Source organism: Saccostrea cucullata, unplaced genomic scaffold (assembly GCF_032062105.1).
Source record: "Saccostrea cucullata isolate Sc308-1 unplaced genomic scaffold, CSIRO_AGI_Scuc_v1 ctg877, whole genome shotgun sequence".
In the NCBI taxonomy this organism is placed as follows: Eukaryota; Metazoa; Mollusca; class Bivalvia; order Ostreida; family Ostreidae; genus Saccostrea; species Saccostrea cuccullata.
Genome location: NW_026933070.1, coordinates 93,346 through 110,565, shown reverse-complemented (window position 1 = coordinate 110,565; position 17,220 = coordinate 93,346). Strand labels below are relative to the sequence as shown.

General features: G+C 34.0%; 1 protein-coding gene across 1 annotated transcript in view; it reads left to right on the top strand.

Annotated features, from left to right (window-relative positions):
- LOC134237149 (androglobin-like) overlaps nt 1-17,220 on the top strand; it is a 30,631-nt gene that overhangs the window by 9,529 nt on the left and 3,882 nt on the right. The window contains exons 8-40 of the mRNA XM_062719243.1: nt 129-186; nt 325-414; nt 1,131-1,325; nt 1,861-2,002; nt 2,241-2,355; nt 2,491-2,544; nt 2,633-2,923; nt 3,050-3,143; nt 3,267-3,417; nt 4,486-4,581; nt 5,199-5,304; nt 6,791-7,004; nt 7,202-7,265; nt 7,681-7,707; nt 8,510-8,635; nt 10,294-10,333; nt 10,667-10,840; nt 11,504-11,548; nt 11,862-12,015; nt 12,314-12,428; nt 12,539-12,706; nt 12,893-13,034; nt 13,325-13,423; nt 14,255-14,291; nt 14,406-14,500; nt 14,604-14,697; nt 14,846-14,980; nt 15,164-15,317; nt 15,430-15,620; nt 15,740-15,942; nt 16,063-16,154; nt 16,391-16,450; nt 16,572-16,683. Coding sequence (XP_062575227.1) covers nt 129-186; nt 325-414; nt 1,131-1,325; nt 1,861-2,002; nt 2,241-2,355; nt 2,491-2,544; nt 2,633-2,923; nt 3,050-3,143; nt 3,267-3,417; nt 4,486-4,581; nt 5,199-5,304; nt 6,791-7,004; nt 7,202-7,265; nt 7,681-7,707; nt 8,510-8,635; nt 10,294-10,333; nt 10,667-10,840; nt 11,504-11,548; nt 11,862-12,015; nt 12,314-12,428; nt 12,539-12,706; nt 12,893-13,034; nt 13,325-13,423; nt 14,255-14,291; nt 14,406-14,500; nt 14,604-14,697; nt 14,846-14,980; nt 15,164-15,317; nt 15,430-15,620; nt 15,740-15,942; nt 16,063-16,154; nt 16,391-16,450; nt 16,572-16,683 — 3,933 coding nt within the window. The remainder of the gene's footprint in view (nt 1-128; nt 187-324; nt 415-1,130; nt 1,326-1,860; nt 2,003-2,240; nt 2,356-2,490; nt 2,545-2,632; nt 2,924-3,049; nt 3,144-3,266; nt 3,418-4,485; nt 4,582-5,198; nt 5,305-6,790; nt 7,005-7,201; nt 7,266-7,680; nt 7,708-8,509; nt 8,636-10,293; nt 10,334-10,666; nt 10,841-11,503; nt 11,549-11,861; nt 12,016-12,313; nt 12,429-12,538; nt 12,707-12,892; nt 13,035-13,324; nt 13,424-14,254; nt 14,292-14,405; nt 14,501-14,603; nt 14,698-14,845; nt 14,981-15,163; nt 15,318-15,429; nt 15,621-15,739; nt 15,943-16,062; nt 16,155-16,390; nt 16,451-16,571; nt 16,684-17,220) is intronic.

Sequence of the window (17,220 nt, the reverse complement as noted above, 5' to 3'; positions counted from 1 at the left end):
ATTGGAAAAATTTCTGCCTGTTATGAAAAAAAAAAAAAATCTCGCATTGATCTACCCTTTGACTAAATTATTTACATGATGCCTGTTATCTGTAGGGATGTTGGAGGAAGCTAATGCCTTTTGATGAGATTTTGAACTGTGGCCCATGCTTCTCACCAAAGCATTGATTAAAGTGGCTTCCTTAGAGTAAGCATAAACTTTCAGCGTCTTACCAAACAAAGAAATTTTTAAAATCATTTGTTTGACTGAAATATGGTAGCGATATTGAGACAATGCTTGACATTTTAAGCTTCTACATTTAGAGAGTTCCTTTTTGTTACACAGCTACACAGGAGGCAGTCAGAGCAGTGAGTTTGGGGACTGTAGCATCATCCAGTGTCTGATGGGCTGGATCCCCGAGGCTATACCACTCCAGTGAGTATGATTATTGGCTAGCTCTCTACGCTATAGGTAGGGGGAGGCGGGATTCAGAGTAGATTTCACAGGGATCTCTGGGACCACAACTGTATACCTTCACTTTTGATATTGTGACAGTTTTTCATATAACAGCATGCAAATGAATTGCAACTCTCATTTTTCGGTAATTCAAGGTATTCTTAATTCCCCCCTTTTCTTTGAAATTAACTGCACGGCAGCCATGATATCACTTTTTCATCTTTTATTTGATATAAATAAACAGAGATAATCTTTTTTCTTCACTTCAGTATTAACCATTATTTGCTCTATATTAACATGGTGTGGAGTACTACTGCTTATATCTACAGGGCATGCTGGGTATTACAAGGGGAGGTAATATAACAGCCACACCCTGGACTCAAATACCCAGCATAGCCCTGTCACAGAATGTACACTTAAGCACAGTTATATCAGCATACAGTGTTTTCAATCTACCAATTAAACATCAAAATTTCTACAATACATTTGAAAATATCCCTACTTCAAGGATACTCTCTATTTTGACCTCTTATTTTCTTCCAAGAAACTATGGGATAAAGTATTTATTCACCCATATATACATGTAGGTATTACACTGTATGTTTTGTGCTTGAGCTGCTCTGTGTTGTGTACTGGGCTGCACTGTTGTAAACATGCACTTGATTTTCTTTCTATTTGATGATACTATCTCACAGGGGCCTAATGTCGTCCACTCGGGACATTCCCGCCGGCCCAGCCTCTGGGTCGGGCCGGGCGTCTCCATTAGTGACCGCTAGCCAGGTGCTTGATAAATATATCCAGCTAAGTTCTCAGCCAAAGAGTGCCGAAACCGTGGCCATGCCACACGGCAAGGCTCATAAGGTGAAGTCCACAGTACACCAGGAATACAGGCAAGGCTTGGTTATCTTCAGTAGTGTATTCTCTATCATCTGCTTGCTGTCATTATGTATATATATATACAGCTTGTAGTAGAGATCTCTTATATATGTATCTATATATGTTTACTGGGCATTTCCACTTCTCTATACATAGTTTTATGTCACTATGAACACTAAAGCATGTTTATGATGCATGTCACATTTTAATTTTAAAACTAATTTATATACTTGAAAAAAAAGTAGACTGCTTGAAATAGATAACAAGACAAAGTTTGCTTATGAACACATTTTGCAATATTTCTAAATAAGCATGTTGGAGAATTGATGCAGATAAAAGAATTTTTTCATAGACCACAGATGTCCCTGCATGTCTGGGAGTGTTATATACCCTGTCAGCTGCATGCCCTGACTGATCAAAATTTTATCCTAATCACTGATTCATACCTGACCTATAACATTTTACCTACAATAACAAATGATTACAGTGCTGTCTTTATTCTGAGTGCTTTATGGTGATGATGACTAGCGTACTTGCTGACTGTTACAGACACGGCCACATTCATGAGGTGTGGGAGCTACTAAAGGCGTCCCTCCCCGAGTGGAAACTCCCCCTACAGGAGTGGGAAAAACAGCTACTAGCCGAAAAGGAGGAGCAGGAAAAGAAGGAACTGGACAGCGCAACGCCACATGTAAGTCAAATAATACTGAGGGCCTGTCACAGAACTACTGAGTGTGTGACTGTGTGGAGGCTTTCTATTATGCCTCAATCTGTTCAATAAAGATTATCTTGCAAGATCAGCTATAAGCTTTTGAATGCTGTAGGGACATGTAGTCTGTAGTCCTATCAATATGTACAAAGTAAGAGAGTAACTCTCATAAAAAAAAAAAATAAAGATGAATCTATATATTATTTTTGTCAATTAACAGGACTTAACAAAAGACAATCTTTCTGAGAAAGATGGTGCCAAAGGTGAAAAATCAGAGAAAGCTGACCCCAAGGCCAAGGATGGAAAAGACAAGGGCAAAGATGCCAAGGACAAAGGTGAGGGGTCAAGGGGGGTCATAGGTTACCATTGGATGACTAGTACTGTGTGCACAGTTGATCTTCAGTATTTAGGACTGAATATCATGGCATTTTTTCTAACACTTTACCGATGGGTTTTTATTGTGTTTGCAGGCAAAGACAAGGACAAAAAAGGGGGAGATAAAGACAAAGCCAAAGGGGCTGAAAGTAAGCAGTGTTTTGCATTTTGGAATGTGTTATTTTGTTTAAAAGAGGAGAAGATAGAAGTGACTAATAAAACTTTATTTTATCACAGAGGAGAAGACAATGGATGACATCACAATACCAGAGAAGCCTGAAGTTTGTGTGTTTGCTACCTACTGGAGTACCCCGAAATACCCGGTCAAGGTGTCAGTCCTGGGAGAGATGGCGGATGCCAGCGAAAAACTGAGACAGAACGGTTTGTCCCACCTCTACCCTCACCCTGTCTGTATCACACAGACCCGGTCCTGTCCCTTAGAACCTCCCCCACCACCCGAAAAAATACCGGCGTGGAAACTGATCCGACCCAGGAAAAAGAAACCTGCTCCATCAGATGAACCTGTTTGTAAGTGTAAGAATTGTGATTAATAAAGAGTTATTTCCCTTGTCACAATCAATTCCTCCTAAATTTTCTCAAGAGAGAGGGAAGTGTTTTTTTCCTGTGATAATTTGAGTTTTTATTCTTTTTTAGCAACTCCTGAGCCTCCCAAGCCTATACAGTGTCTAGAGATCACCTCTCCTTTCCTGAACTACAAAGTCAGTCCTATCCCAATTCCTGCAGATACGTAAGTTTACAAGTACTCATCCAGAGATGGATAAATTCTATTAATAATCACATATTCCATTCATAATTTAGGAATATGATTTTATTTTTTGTTAATGTATCCACTTTGCTGTTTTATTCACAGAACTCGTCCCAACTCCTCTTTGTCGAGGGGTGGTACTCGATCACGCCCGGCTACAGGTCACATCAACCAGATAGAGGAAACCGATGAAAACGCACCAGAACCAGAGCCTAAAAAGCCAGAACCAGAAAAAGAGGAGCCACCGAAACAGGAGGTAAGCAGGCAAATAATGAGGAGAATTAAAAATTAGGCAGAGCTTGATCAGCTGCAGCAAGGAACATTCAATCAAACTTGACTCCTCCCACTCCATCACAGAGGTTTTCAATAAAGATATAGATATGTCAAGTGGTCCTTTTCCCCATTGTTTTTGTTGTTGTAATGACTATATTAATCAGATTTGTGTTGTTGTTTTTGTGTTTAAGCTATTTGTGTTGTGTTGAATTGAAAATTAAATGCTTTCAGTTGTTGTTTAAAAAAATTTCACTAATTTTTGGTTAAGGATGAGTTTGAATGGAGAACTAAATTTGACATTCATGTGTTTGCGAATTTTTTCAGTAAAAAAAATTATTGAATTGTGTGTTCCAATTCTTAATGTTGTATTATTCATGTGCATGCTAGATTGTCAGAAGGCATGATCTTGAGAATGCTAGATTTAAAAAAAAAAAAAGCAGTGAAACTTTTTTATGTTTATATATGTTTAATTGATCATTAAAAATCATAAGTATTTTCCATGCATGATTTGTCTGACAAATTTTTAATAAAATACATATACATGTAACAACTTTAAAAAAGTTTCACTGTGTCAAATGTGAATGTTCTAAGTTATTACTGCAAAAAGTAGTTTGTTTGGTAATTGCAAAAATATTAGAAAAGTTCACAATGATGAGGTTAACATTTTTTTTATGAATTAATTGCATAATTTTAAAATAATAAAATAAAAATGCTAAATGCATACACTGATGACTTTTAATTAAACTCATGCAGAAGTAAACTACTATTAAGCAGTATTAGACTATATATTGTATACAGGATTATTTCTGACTCATTTCATTTATTTATTTTTTGCCATTTCACACTTAAAAAAAATTGCTTCATTGTAAAATCACCCACACACAGTTATATCAAAAAGATGACATGCTGTTTTCCTTGAATTTAAAATTTTTCAAAGGGGTAAAAATTAAAAATGGGTTCAAATTTTCCTGTTTACAGTAGTTTTAATGGAACAATTTACTTGTTCAGTGCTTTAATTGTTTGGCTTTTATGTTGTCTTGTCCCCCGTAAGGAACCCCCACAAATCATTGAACCTGAGGTCAAACCATCTACCCCCAGTAAGGAGAGGCGAAAATCCCCCACTAAATCTAAGGAGGGAAATAGAGAGGTAAGGAGAACAGATAAATTTCTCTCATTAAAGCAAATAGGTAAGGGGGAAATGAAAGGAAGAAGCTTCTTAATACTAAAAGGTAGGGGAAATTGAAGTCACTCCTAGGTATGTCAAGAGATGGAACTTGCATATCTAAGGCATATGGAATGAAATATATATGTTAAATGTTATTTTGAAAATAATGACAAAAGAAAGTAAAGGATTAGAAGAGGTAATAGATATGTAAGTATGGAATGTTTGCAGTGAAGTTGTTGTAGGTATTAGTAATTAGAAAATTCTATTATCTTTTGAAAAGTAAAATAACTTGGAAGAAACTTATTTAAATTGGTTAAATATTTGTTATCTGATTCAAATTTATCTTCAGATAATTCATTGCAAATAATTCATAAAGAATAAAGGCTTACAGTTTTGTTTTCATTTTGAAATTTTCGTATTTCTATACAGCATGCTATATGTAATCATATAATAATGCACCTAGAGTATTTTGGTGTATAGTGTAGTAAATTTGTAGTTGAGAGTACAACAGATAAAGATATAGCACAATAACTTTTATATTTATTGTTAAAAGAACTTGAAAGTCAATCCATTGTAACAATGTATTACTTCCTTTTTAGGGATCTCCAAAATGCAAGAGAATAAGCTCAGCAAAGGGAGATAAGACAAAGTCTGCAGGTCGACCAGATTCTAAAGGCAAGAAAGAGGAGGAAAAGCCGGCTAAAGGTAACATTGTAGTGCTTCATTACTCACTGTGATTTTCATTTTGTGACAAACGATAGAATTTCAAGCACACATCAGTTTAGGATTTGTCTTAGATGGTACACACACACCCCTCTGCAGATTTGTAAAAAAGTTTTATGCGCTATCTTGGTGTTGCTGGGATTTGCTCTCACCATTATTTTGCTTAGGTATCATATTTTAGAATTTAAAACTTGTCATTATTGATGCATTGATTTTTTTTTTTTTTTTTTTTTTTTTTGATAATTATAAATTTTTTTCTTGGTTTTTATTATGAGGAGGATTTTAGCTGAGTTTTCAGTACACCGACACTGAATTTACCTGCCTAAAACATAATGAAAACAAAGTTAGATAAATAAAGAGAATAACCATACCTGATCAATAATATAATTTTGTCTTTTTATGTGAACCTAGCTGTTATTGTTTCTTTTATCTATATAAGTAAAAAAAAAAAAAAGCCTTAGCCATCATTGTGTAGTTGGCACAAATTTGAAGCTTTTTAATCCTTTTCCTGCAGTTGAGTCCGTCAATGGAGATTACCTAACTTCACCTCCAGGTTTAACATTACACCAGTTTTGTTGCTATTCTTATCTGTTGATTAAACATCTCATTAACTGATTCAGAAAAGTGTGATCTCTCTCACTCTCTGAACTGATTTCAACTCTTTATACTGAGTTAAAATTCTCTTGAAATATCTTATGTAATAATTATGTATATCCTACAATATTTTGGTTATGGTACATGTATACAATTAACACTTTCTATCTAAGTTAAACTGATGTTTAGTCAACAAAATGTTTAAAGTTATAAAGTAGATTTAACAGAGAGCAAAGTTGCAGAAAATTTTATATTCAGTTATGGAAACATTTAGTTCTAAAAGGAATTTGTAGCTACTGTTAATTTTAGTGACTAGATCTATAGTCCATTACTTAATTAGCTATTGGTGATTTGTATAAATGGAAAAATGGTTTAGTGATAGCTCTGTTGAGAATCAGAAAAGTTAAAATAAATTGAAGTTTTTTTTAATGCTGCTTTGCAATTTACCCTGAATTTTGTAGAGATTAGAATCCCGCTCTTATTCCTGCTAATTAATTCAGTGCAAGAATTATATATTCATTTCAAAATGGTTGAAGAATATTTTAAATATTTACATTTAGTAGAATTTTAGTTGTTAAATTTAGTTACTTTAACTTACCTTGTTTATTACATTAACATTATAATTCTCCTTTCATTCATATTTAATACATGTAACACTTTCAGCTTTAAAATAAACATTCATATAAAAAGAATACCTTATGTATGTGAATTTTGAGAAGATTCTTAAAAAATGAAAAAAAATGCTGAAATTTATGATAAGATATTAAACATCATTCATTTTAGAAATGATCAGGTTACTGTAGAGGCATGTTGAAAAATATTTTAACCTCCATGTCAAGGTCAAAATATACGTTGTATTTCTTCCTTGTTTTAGCCACACCCCCTGCAGCAGCCCCTCCCCCAGCTCCCTCTGATGGAGGCGGGTTTGCCCCACCCCCGGTCACTGACCCTGAGGCTGTACCCCCTGAGGGAGGAGAGGAGGGAGTAGAGAAGCCAGAGGAGCCACCAGAGGAACCGGTCATTGATGAGGAGGCCGCCAAGGCCAAGAAAGTCTGGATGGACTTCGAGATGTTCTGTAAATGTTTCAAGTCAGTGTTAAGTTTCTTTCCAAAATGCTTATCATTAGTGTTTTTGAATAAGTATTGCTTTCTTATCAGATCTTGACAAGTAATTTTGTTGAACATTTTTTTTATATTAAAGAATTATTGGACTTATTTTGAAAGTGTATTTTTAATACAATATTGTGTGTTTCTGATGTGCAAAATTTATCTTTTACATTTTTCAGAACTTTGTACATTTACCACAAACCTAACACCTATAAGTACAACCATAAGCACGCTGATCTAAAGGTAAGAAAATCATTGTTACCTCCCCTGGCCAGGTCCTCACAATTTAACATTCAGTTTATTATATAAGTCCTTGGGAAATTTTTCAAGTGTATTTTTTAAATTATTCATTCATAAGGTATCAAATTCCCCAATTTAATATCAACTTTATACCAAAAAGATAATTTCAGCTACCTGCATGGTATTTTAATCCATTATTTACATGAGAGCAGTTTTTAGAAATATAAGATCCTCTAAAAATTTGTATCAAAATTCATTCAGAACAAGGTCTTAAATATATGATTTAGTTCCTGGGTCCTGCATACTACAGTGACTTAGTTTAAATTTCCTACAAATGTCTTCTCTGTTTTAATTTTGGGCATTATACCATATATTTTCAAAGAGTAAAATGTAAAGACTTGATCTTTCGTTATGGCAGAAACTGGAGAAACTTTTCAATGTTCAGGTTTGTGACTGGTATATCCCCCCGCTGTTGTATGACTTGCATGCCCTGCCCAGTTTGTTACTGTCTATATCTATATATTGCTAGCTTAACACAATATGCCAAGGAAGCGTAAGTTCTCCAGGCAATGCATGCTGTACTGTTCCAGCATTCAAATTTATTTTCAGTAGAAACATTTTTTTTTATAGTTAATGGTTTACAAGTATTCTCTTTTAATTGTTCTATCTTTGTTTCTCATTCTTTGGCCAATCTCTTTCTTTTGTTTAGGGTTTTAGGTTAAATTTGAGTGAAAATGTAGAAATTTTCATCTATTTTTCGGTAATTTTTTTTTCAATGTTCAAAATCTAAAATTTTAAGAAATTAGCTTATCATTTGACTCAAGATTCTTGAATAAGATTAAATTTAATAGAGTACTAATTTATGCGAATATAGCTTAATTATGATAACAATAGCATGGTCACAAAAACTAGAATGTTTCATTTGTAGAATGATTTGCATGATAAATAAAACTGTACTAAATAAACATAACTTTAAACTTAGTGCAATTAATGAAAGAGTTTATGTCATTAGTGTGCTTATCATTGAAATAAAGCAGTTTTCATATTATTCTGTAAATATGACTGAATTGTATGTATGACAAGAAAATGCTGAGCTCTCTTTAACAAAGTGATTTTTGTGTTATTTAACATTTAACATTGGTGTTTTAAACTGAATTGCTAACCAATGAGAAGTTGAGACTTTCAGATTTTGACCATCAACAAGGATGCTGATTTTGCTTCTGAATTCTGACCTGCCTATTTTACAGAGTGTCACACAGGCGGCTGCCCCAGTGGGCAAAGGGGACAAAAAAGGAAATCCGGGAAATGTTGGCGGGGTAAATACCTCCAAGACTGCTCAAACCCCACTCTCTGCACACTCCCTCTGTAGTGGTGTGAGTATGTGTGGTCACACTTCACTGCACATCTAGTCCACCAAGGCTCCACCCCTTCCTCTTCCTGTTTATTGTACTTCCTGTTACTAGGGTTATCTCCTCTTCTTTCTTCCCTTTTAAATGTCTTTAAAATGCACCAAAAAATTGTTTACTTTAACATGGATTAAAGATTAACTCTTTTGTAAACATCATACACATTTTTGTAACTGACAATCATAGCTGTTTTCTATAGCTCTTTTAATTAATTGATATGGTCATTTGAAGTATTTGATACCAGGAGTCTTGAATTAGTACCATTATCAATTTACTATACTGTTATTTTAACCAAAACCACAGATAATTTGTGTATACCAATTCATATTATGTGCACCTTTTATCTAGATAAGAAAATAGTATAGACTCATTAACAAAGATAATTTTTATTTTTCAGGTTTTAATTTGCCAAAAATTATTTTTCAATTATCTATTTTAAAACAAACTTTTTGAAGAAAACTAGTTTAAAATCCTGACAAATAAAATGCAGTGAAGTGCCCATGCACAGTCTCTTAGTCTGGTCCTTGCTTTTGATTTGTCCTGTAGTTGAACTGCTAGTAAACCAAATTTGTTTTAGCTTTTGATATCTCCTGTCCTTGATGTACTTATCCATAGTTCTCTTAGTAATATATAACTATTTTTCCTTTGTTAAGGACATAGATTTTTATTAAAATTTTTCTAAAGTTTATTTTTCCTTAAACATGTTTAACTTTTTTTTTTTCTGGATACAAGGCTATGTTAAATTTTGAAGAAAATAATTTTGAATTTCAAATATTTATTTTGGATATTTTAAAAACGTCAAAAGTTTAGAAATCAGAATTTTATGAAAATTTTGAATATTTTTCATACATTTAGAAATTTCAAAACAGATTTTGAAATTACACCTTAACATTTCACCTTTTAGAAATTTCTTTAAAAATAATGCACAGTCAATTTTTAGTTTCTTTAAAATTTATTTGTTATAATGAAATATCAGTTCCTTGCAATTTTATAGCAAAAAAGTTTTCGGTGTTTTTCAAAATATTAAAATGATATACTTTCTTTTTAAATACAGTCAGGTGTAATAATTTTAGCAGACATGATCTGGTATAGATTTTTAGAAAGTTTAATAATCTAAACCAGTACACTAGTACTGATGCATAATTTTAATAAAAATATTGAAATAGGAGTGCCTTGTTTGCTTACATTATTACTAACCTGAGTTCAAAGTTATATCATTAATCACTGCATGTCACAAAGAATTAGAATGATTTGACAGCTGTAATTGATTTCATTCACTTGTACTTGTAAGAAAAGAGCACTTCAGTACTATGTTATCAGCTGAGGCTGTCAAAACTTTCTCTTTTCCACTTTTTAAAACTTCAAAAGCAATTAATTTTGTGTGTGCTTGTGTGAAAATCATTTACAGGACTTTTCTTAGCTCTTTGTGTAAATGTTGTAATGCTAAAATTATGTCTGAATTTCATTTAGTTTTCGTGAATTTGAATAAAGTGTGTACATACATGTTAATTTTGATTTAAATAATGTGGTTTTGCTTGTAACTAATGACTATTTTAAGTTCTGTGTTTAAAAGAATGCAAAGTCAGTTAAGAGAATGTTATAAAACAAGATACTTTTTGTTTCAGGGAGGAACTCTTGCTGATGAAAGAGCACCACACTACTTATGTATCTTTTGTACATATAGTGTATCAGAAGTGAAGTGTAAAAATTATTAAAAATAAGAAGTTATATTTTACAGCATATTAAAAGAAAATTATTTAAGTGAGTAAAGATATTGCAAAATTTTGGAGGAAAGATGTGATATACTGCAAAACAAATGAATTGGAGATACATGTAATATCTGTTCTCAATTTTAAAGTCTTTTCTCATTCAAATAGAAAAAAAAAACATGTGGAATTTAAGTATTACAACTATAAAAAGCTACTGCATGTAAATGAATGCAGGAGGATAGTTATGATTTTACTGGATAGTGTGTTCTTTCCTTAACCCCCATAAAAGTTGTTGACAATCTAAAGCCCACGGAAATCGTGGTGTGTTTCTCGGCCCTGTCCCGCTGGCATGACCCCCCACCCCAGGGGATGGACGAGGTCAAATCTCACACCAATCTGAAAGGCAAGAAGGGGGATCAGGACAAGGAACTGACCACTGTGACCAGCAGTAGTGTCATGGAAGGTCAGTGTTATCTCCCCTTCTTCTGCACCCCAAACCATAAAGTTTCACCCTCCAACATCACGGTTACATTTGAGAGATTTTAGATATTTAATAAATGTGTGTCCTGTAGTATAGAGATTTTTTATAAACCTGTGCATCATTAGAAAAATGTTCCCTTAGATATTTTATTGCATATTGATTAAAATAGCTGATCCCTACATGCACTGCTAGTGCCTACTAGTATATGATACAATATAATGACAAGATCTCTGTTTAAGCATGTAATTGGAAACATTGTTGGTTGTAAAACATTAACTTTACAATGTCTGACTTTTTATACAGAGATCTTGTGAACAATGGCCATCTAGATACCTATAGTTTGCATCAATCAAAAGCCCATAGCCGATCAGATCCAAAATGAGTTGATACTATGTGTTTTATGAATTATAGGAACTGTAAATAACGAGTGTAATGACCAAGATAATAGTTCCCTACTTATATTCACTTGTTAATGTAACTCACTGAGTTATCTTGTAAATCACTGAGTTTACCTGTGAATCACTGATTAAACCTTTAATTCACTGACATGTCCTGTAATTCAATGCATTATCCTGTATACCACCTAGTCACCTGTATTTGTTATTGTGATGTAATGTGTTTGTTTGGTCATGTTAATGCTCTCAGAGGAACCTCCTGATATTAAGGTGTATCAGGACCACAGTGTGGAGGGTAAGGGCAGACAACTGTATGTTATAGCATTATAGATGAGAGCCAGTGGTTCTGTAAAGCATGTTCTGTGTGAAAGATAAAAATGGCATAGTGTGGCTTGTTACATTATTTTTTTTACTGTGTATGTTGCAGTTAGCATAACTTGAAAGGAAAAATTTAATCTATCTCAATATAATTTACAAGAATTTAAAAATCAGAAAAATAAAATTACTTCACTTTTATAAAGACTTTACTCTGATTTTTATCAGTGCTTTCTGAATTTCATTATAGTCCAAGTCACAGATATTTGACATATGAAATGTTTTTTTAATAGGCTCTATAGCTGGTGAACCCAAACCTCCCCCGGTTGTAAATCCTGGTACTCTGGTTGCTGAACCATATTCCTGGAAGAGTCTGGTGACGGGACAACCAATCTTAAGGATCAGAAGCACTGCCACCAAAGCAGCTGTCCTTAATCTACCAGCTGGGTAGGTCCTGCAACTTATAATGATTTCACTTTTTGAGCAAGATTTCCATTTCTGTAGCTTTAAAATGTATTACAAATGTATCGAATATATACATGCTTATAATGAATCTAATGATTTTTTTGTTCTTGGGCTTTAAAATGTATTACATAGGTTGCAATAAGTATACATGTTTTTTTTTTTGCAATTATACTCAATAAGCATGTAAATTTCAGTAAATTATTTGTTGTTTGTGCTTGAAATATTTATGTGTATACATATTCTTAAAATAAAAAATATTAAGATGAGAATTTTTTTGTAGACGCCATGTACTAAGGTTCATGATGTCTGGACCATTAGGTTATTGTGTCCATTTGGTGTCCACTGTTCCATTTGTTTTTGGAAATGAGGAGGAAGTCATGCCAGAACTCACAAAGGTTAGCTTGTAAACTCATTTGGACATAATGGCTATTTAAAGTTCAGTCAAGAGAAATGCTCAAAATCCTGTACAAAGTAAATTGTTATTTACGGTATTTCTGTGTTGCAGGAGAGTTGTCGGTTTGTGGACAATGCTCTACAAGTCATCAACAGCATAGGAAAGTGTATCAACAGCTTCACTGACTCAGAGGCCTTCAAGAAGAACTGGGATGAATTAGTCAGCTATCACTGCCCATACAGAAACGATAAACTTATGTCTAAACAACACCACTTTGACGTTAGTTATTATAATTCTTAAGCATGAAAATCTTACCTAAAAAATGATTACACGTTTAATGAAACAGATTTTATTGAAATATTATCCAGTCATGAACATTAACCACATTTACTTTAGCAAGATGAATATTTTGAAGACTTATTTAGCATCTGACACTACTGAGATTTACTTTTTCTTTCACTGTAGGTGTTTAATGATGCCCTATACAACATGTTACGTAAATGTCTGAGTGATATAGCAACTCCAGAAATAGCTTTTGCATGGAGATGTTTTACATTTGATGCCACATCTAAAAATATCCTAGGACTTCCCACTAGTAGTAGGCCAGGTATGCTGTATTCCTCTGATAATCTGATCTTTGATTTCTTGTCTGTTCAGATATTCATCATTGTTTAGATTCCAAAGTTTAACGTATAATATATATGATTCAAAACATAAATTATAATGCAATACTTTGAAAATCATGACTTTGCATGTAGACTTTAACCAGCCATATATAGAATAGTGAATATAATTGCATGTGTGAAAAAAAAGTTATGATATTTGTGATAAAATTAATCAAAGCATGTACTGTAAATCCTGAGGGATAAACTAACACACTAGGCTCCACATTATCAGGCACTGCCACCACGAGTCACCGCGGGTCTGCCAAACCACCAGGTGGTGGCAAGGAGAAGGATAAAGACAAAGACAAGGGGAAGCAACAACAGCAGCAGCGTAAGTGTCTAGTCAGGCTGTCTATTGTGTCTACAACTTCAGGCTGTCTATTGTGTCTACAACTTCAGCTTAAGTGTCTAGTCAATGTAGGCTGTCTATTGTGTCTACAAATTCATTGTACGTGTTTAGTCAATGTACACAAATGTTTCTTCAGTTACATAAAGCAATATATCTATTATGTTTATAGCGCTACATGTCAATAAGTGTCTTTTGTCTGTCTACAGCTCTGCTTAAACAGTTATATAAAGTTGTTTTTTTGTGTCTACATCTACATAAATGTTTCTTCAGCTACATAAAGCAATTGTCTATTGTGTCTACAGCTACATGTCAAGTGTCTTCACTTGTAGCTAAACCTCTCTATTGTCAGTCTACAGCTACACTTAAAACATAGCAGTTTATTTGTCTAAAGCTTCACCTACATGTGTTTGAAGTCTGTCTCTTGCTTTTTGTAAGACTTCACCTACAACCATAACCTTGTTGGCTAGTGTTGTGCATTAGCATCAACCATTTCAAACATGAAAACCTGTCATATGACATAAAGGTGGCATATGTGCTGGGAATATATACATAAATATAGAATAAAAACAATTTCCTGTAAACATTGAGGCTATAAGTCTCTCGTTTTTTATTTTAACATGTAAATGAATTAATGATAACTAGTGCATGTTGTGTGGTTTAATAAACTGACTTGTTTATTTATCAACATACTAACAGAGAAGCAGTGGTTAGATGTTGACAGTTACTCTTGTGACTACATGTAACAGTTAAATGTTAATTTATCTGAAACTGTGAGATTGATCTTAGTTCCTAATAATCCTTCTCTTTCTTCAGGTGAGACAGAGAAAGTAGAGAATCCTTGGGCAAACAGGTTTGTTAGTCTTTATATGGTAAATCAAGACTTGAATTATCTGTGAATATTGTTAAATTATGGATCTGATACTTTTGTAAAATGGTATTAATTTAGCTTAATTGTATATTACAGGGAACCTACTCCATTTGAACATACATCAGCTGTAAAGATTCAGAAGAGCTGGAAAGCTTACTATGTCAGAAAGATCACACAGGCCAGAACACAAGGTAAGGGCCACTCTCTCCCACTGATGTACACTTGTCTTATTTCTGATTGCAGTTATCTGATTTAATTAACATTGTCATCTTCCATGTCTTGTTCCTTTATCAGGCACTGAAGAGAATATCAAGGTATCAGAAAATCTCCAGAAGTGCTGGAACATCATAGAACCAAATGCTGAACAAAACGGTCTCTTCTTGTTCAGGTATCCATTGTAGATATCCACCCTTAATATGCATCTCTCTTTGAAAACAGTATTAGTTTGCTTAGAAGGTTTAATTTGCAGTAAAATATTTTTGAGACTCTGTTTAAGTACTTTAGGTTTTATCAGTTTTCTATTTTTGGTTTTATAGGTTCATGTTTAAGAACGACCCAGATATCATGGTAAAGTACCCCTTCTATCAGGATGAATGGAACAAGATTTCTTATGCAGATTACAGTGGTACCTACCCAGATCAGCCCCCTAACAATTGGTTCGTTGTCTTCAGGTGAGTCTTTTCACACCTTTCAGTATCAGTAGATAAACTATCTTCTGTAAAAAGCTACAGGAAAACTTTTTAAAAAGATTTATGTCCAAGGAGTGTGTATCAAAAATTTTAAATACGAATTATTCATTTTGCAATATGTCATTTGATGTTGAAGATAAACAATTCCATGTATTTCTTACTTAGGGAGATTTTCTATGTGAGTGAAGAGATGCTGGCTGTGCCTAAGTTGTATGTCCCAGTCAACACGTGTCTGCTGAGGGTAGTCAATAACGACACCGGAGAGGAAATCCCCCGCGTCTTCCAGAAAGTCGCCCCCTACGTCTACAAGAAAAATAGAGTCAGTAACTCAGTATCATACAAAAAATCTATGTAATATCAAACTCTAAATGATTAAACAAGTACTTTTTAATCCATATCAACACACATTTATGTTGTAAATTTGATTACAGAAAGGTTACACCTTTGTTGCCGAGGCAAGGACAACAGATCAGGGTATCCCTAGCAACAAGTGGAGGATGCGTCTGATTGGTTCATTGAGTCCCCTCCCAGCTCCAGCCAAACCAGACACCGTCAACTCAAGTTTTGTGGTCAAACACATCACAGACTATTATGTGCCAAATTCCAAAGATGTCATTTTCAGGTACATTCTGACTTAATCTCTCTACACCAAATATTATCTAAGAAATTGGAAAGTGGTGATTGCTGTGTAGTATGCAATGAAAAAGAAACACAATACAATATTTGAATTTTTTTTACTAGGTATACTGTTAAAGTGACAGAAGACCACCTGGCCTCGATTCAGGTCAACACGTCCAAACTGGACGTCTACATCAAACTGGTCATCCTGGACAATGAGACAGAGGTAGCTACCACGCAGGGCAAAGGTCATGCTGTCATTCCATCCTTTATCTTCCTGAAGGACCTTGACCCAAATGAAGAGAAGCGACCTAGCTCCAGAGCTTGTAAGTTTTCACTGATCTTGTGCCCCTGTTTAAGATACTCTTTTTCACCATCTATAATTGATTTAGAACATGATACAAAACATTTGTTTTGAATTTTAAAATAAACTTTGAATGTTTCAGCTACCAAAGAAACCAAGGGTAAAGGTGGAAGTAAAGAGAATGTTGGGAAGAAACGATCAGGATCTGGGAAGAGCCCCGAGGGCAGAACCTCAGTAAGTCAGGACTTCATATTAAACTGTCACATGACCACATACAGTGTCACATGTCTTTGTCTAACACTGTTGATTGGTCAGTTTTATTTTTGAACACTGTTGATTGGTCAGTTTTATTGTTGAACACTGTTGATTGGTCAGTTTTATTGTCTATCACTGTTGATTGGTCAGTTTCTTTGTTGAACACTGTTGATTTGTCAGTTTTATCGACTCACGTTATGCTGTGTTCTCCACAGAGACCAGGCAGCCGGATTTCTGACGCCAGTGAAGTCGATCTGGAAGAAAAGGATTACAAGGTTGGACATGCTTCACTCTGATTCTGCACACTTGTACCTTTGTTTATCAATATTTTGATTTTTTTTCACCACACCTCATTTGATTTAATGGTCTGATGTAAGTTTTTCTTTTTGGTTGTAGCCCCATAAATACATTATCCAAGCCATGGTGCAGAAGAACAGCTGGCCATTGTCAGAATCTAGCTGGGCGTTTGTACAGATGCTGAAAGACCTGGAGAAAAATGAACTCAAAGGTACATAACGTATGAATATTATGTCAATGTCCATAGTAAAATATATTAATTTATTTTATCAATAAATTATTTCCTAAATTGCAATTTGAAGGCCTCCTTTTTAAGACAATAATAATAGTATTGCTGTGTTGCCTGGTTTTCAGCACGAGAGGAAAGTAAGTTGAATTGTAGCCCTCGGTATACTGGGGGATTGTCTAAGGTTTATTTTACACAAATATCATATTGTGAAAGATGTAAGGTTGAAACTGGCCTGAATCATACATTTTATTTATATGTATTTTTGGATTGCTTATGTGATAAATTTTCTTGGAACCCTTCTCTTTATTGATAAGCTGGCTCTCTGAAAAACTAGGGACGAATTTAAAACTAATCATCTATATTGATTGATAATGCATTTACATTGGTTGCTTTCACAATATGATTGATAAAATACAAATATGTATACATGTATCTGAGATATTATAACTGTAGATGAGAAGATATGGTTTAATTTCACAAAGTAGTTGAAGAATATGGTCATATAATTAATGAACTTAT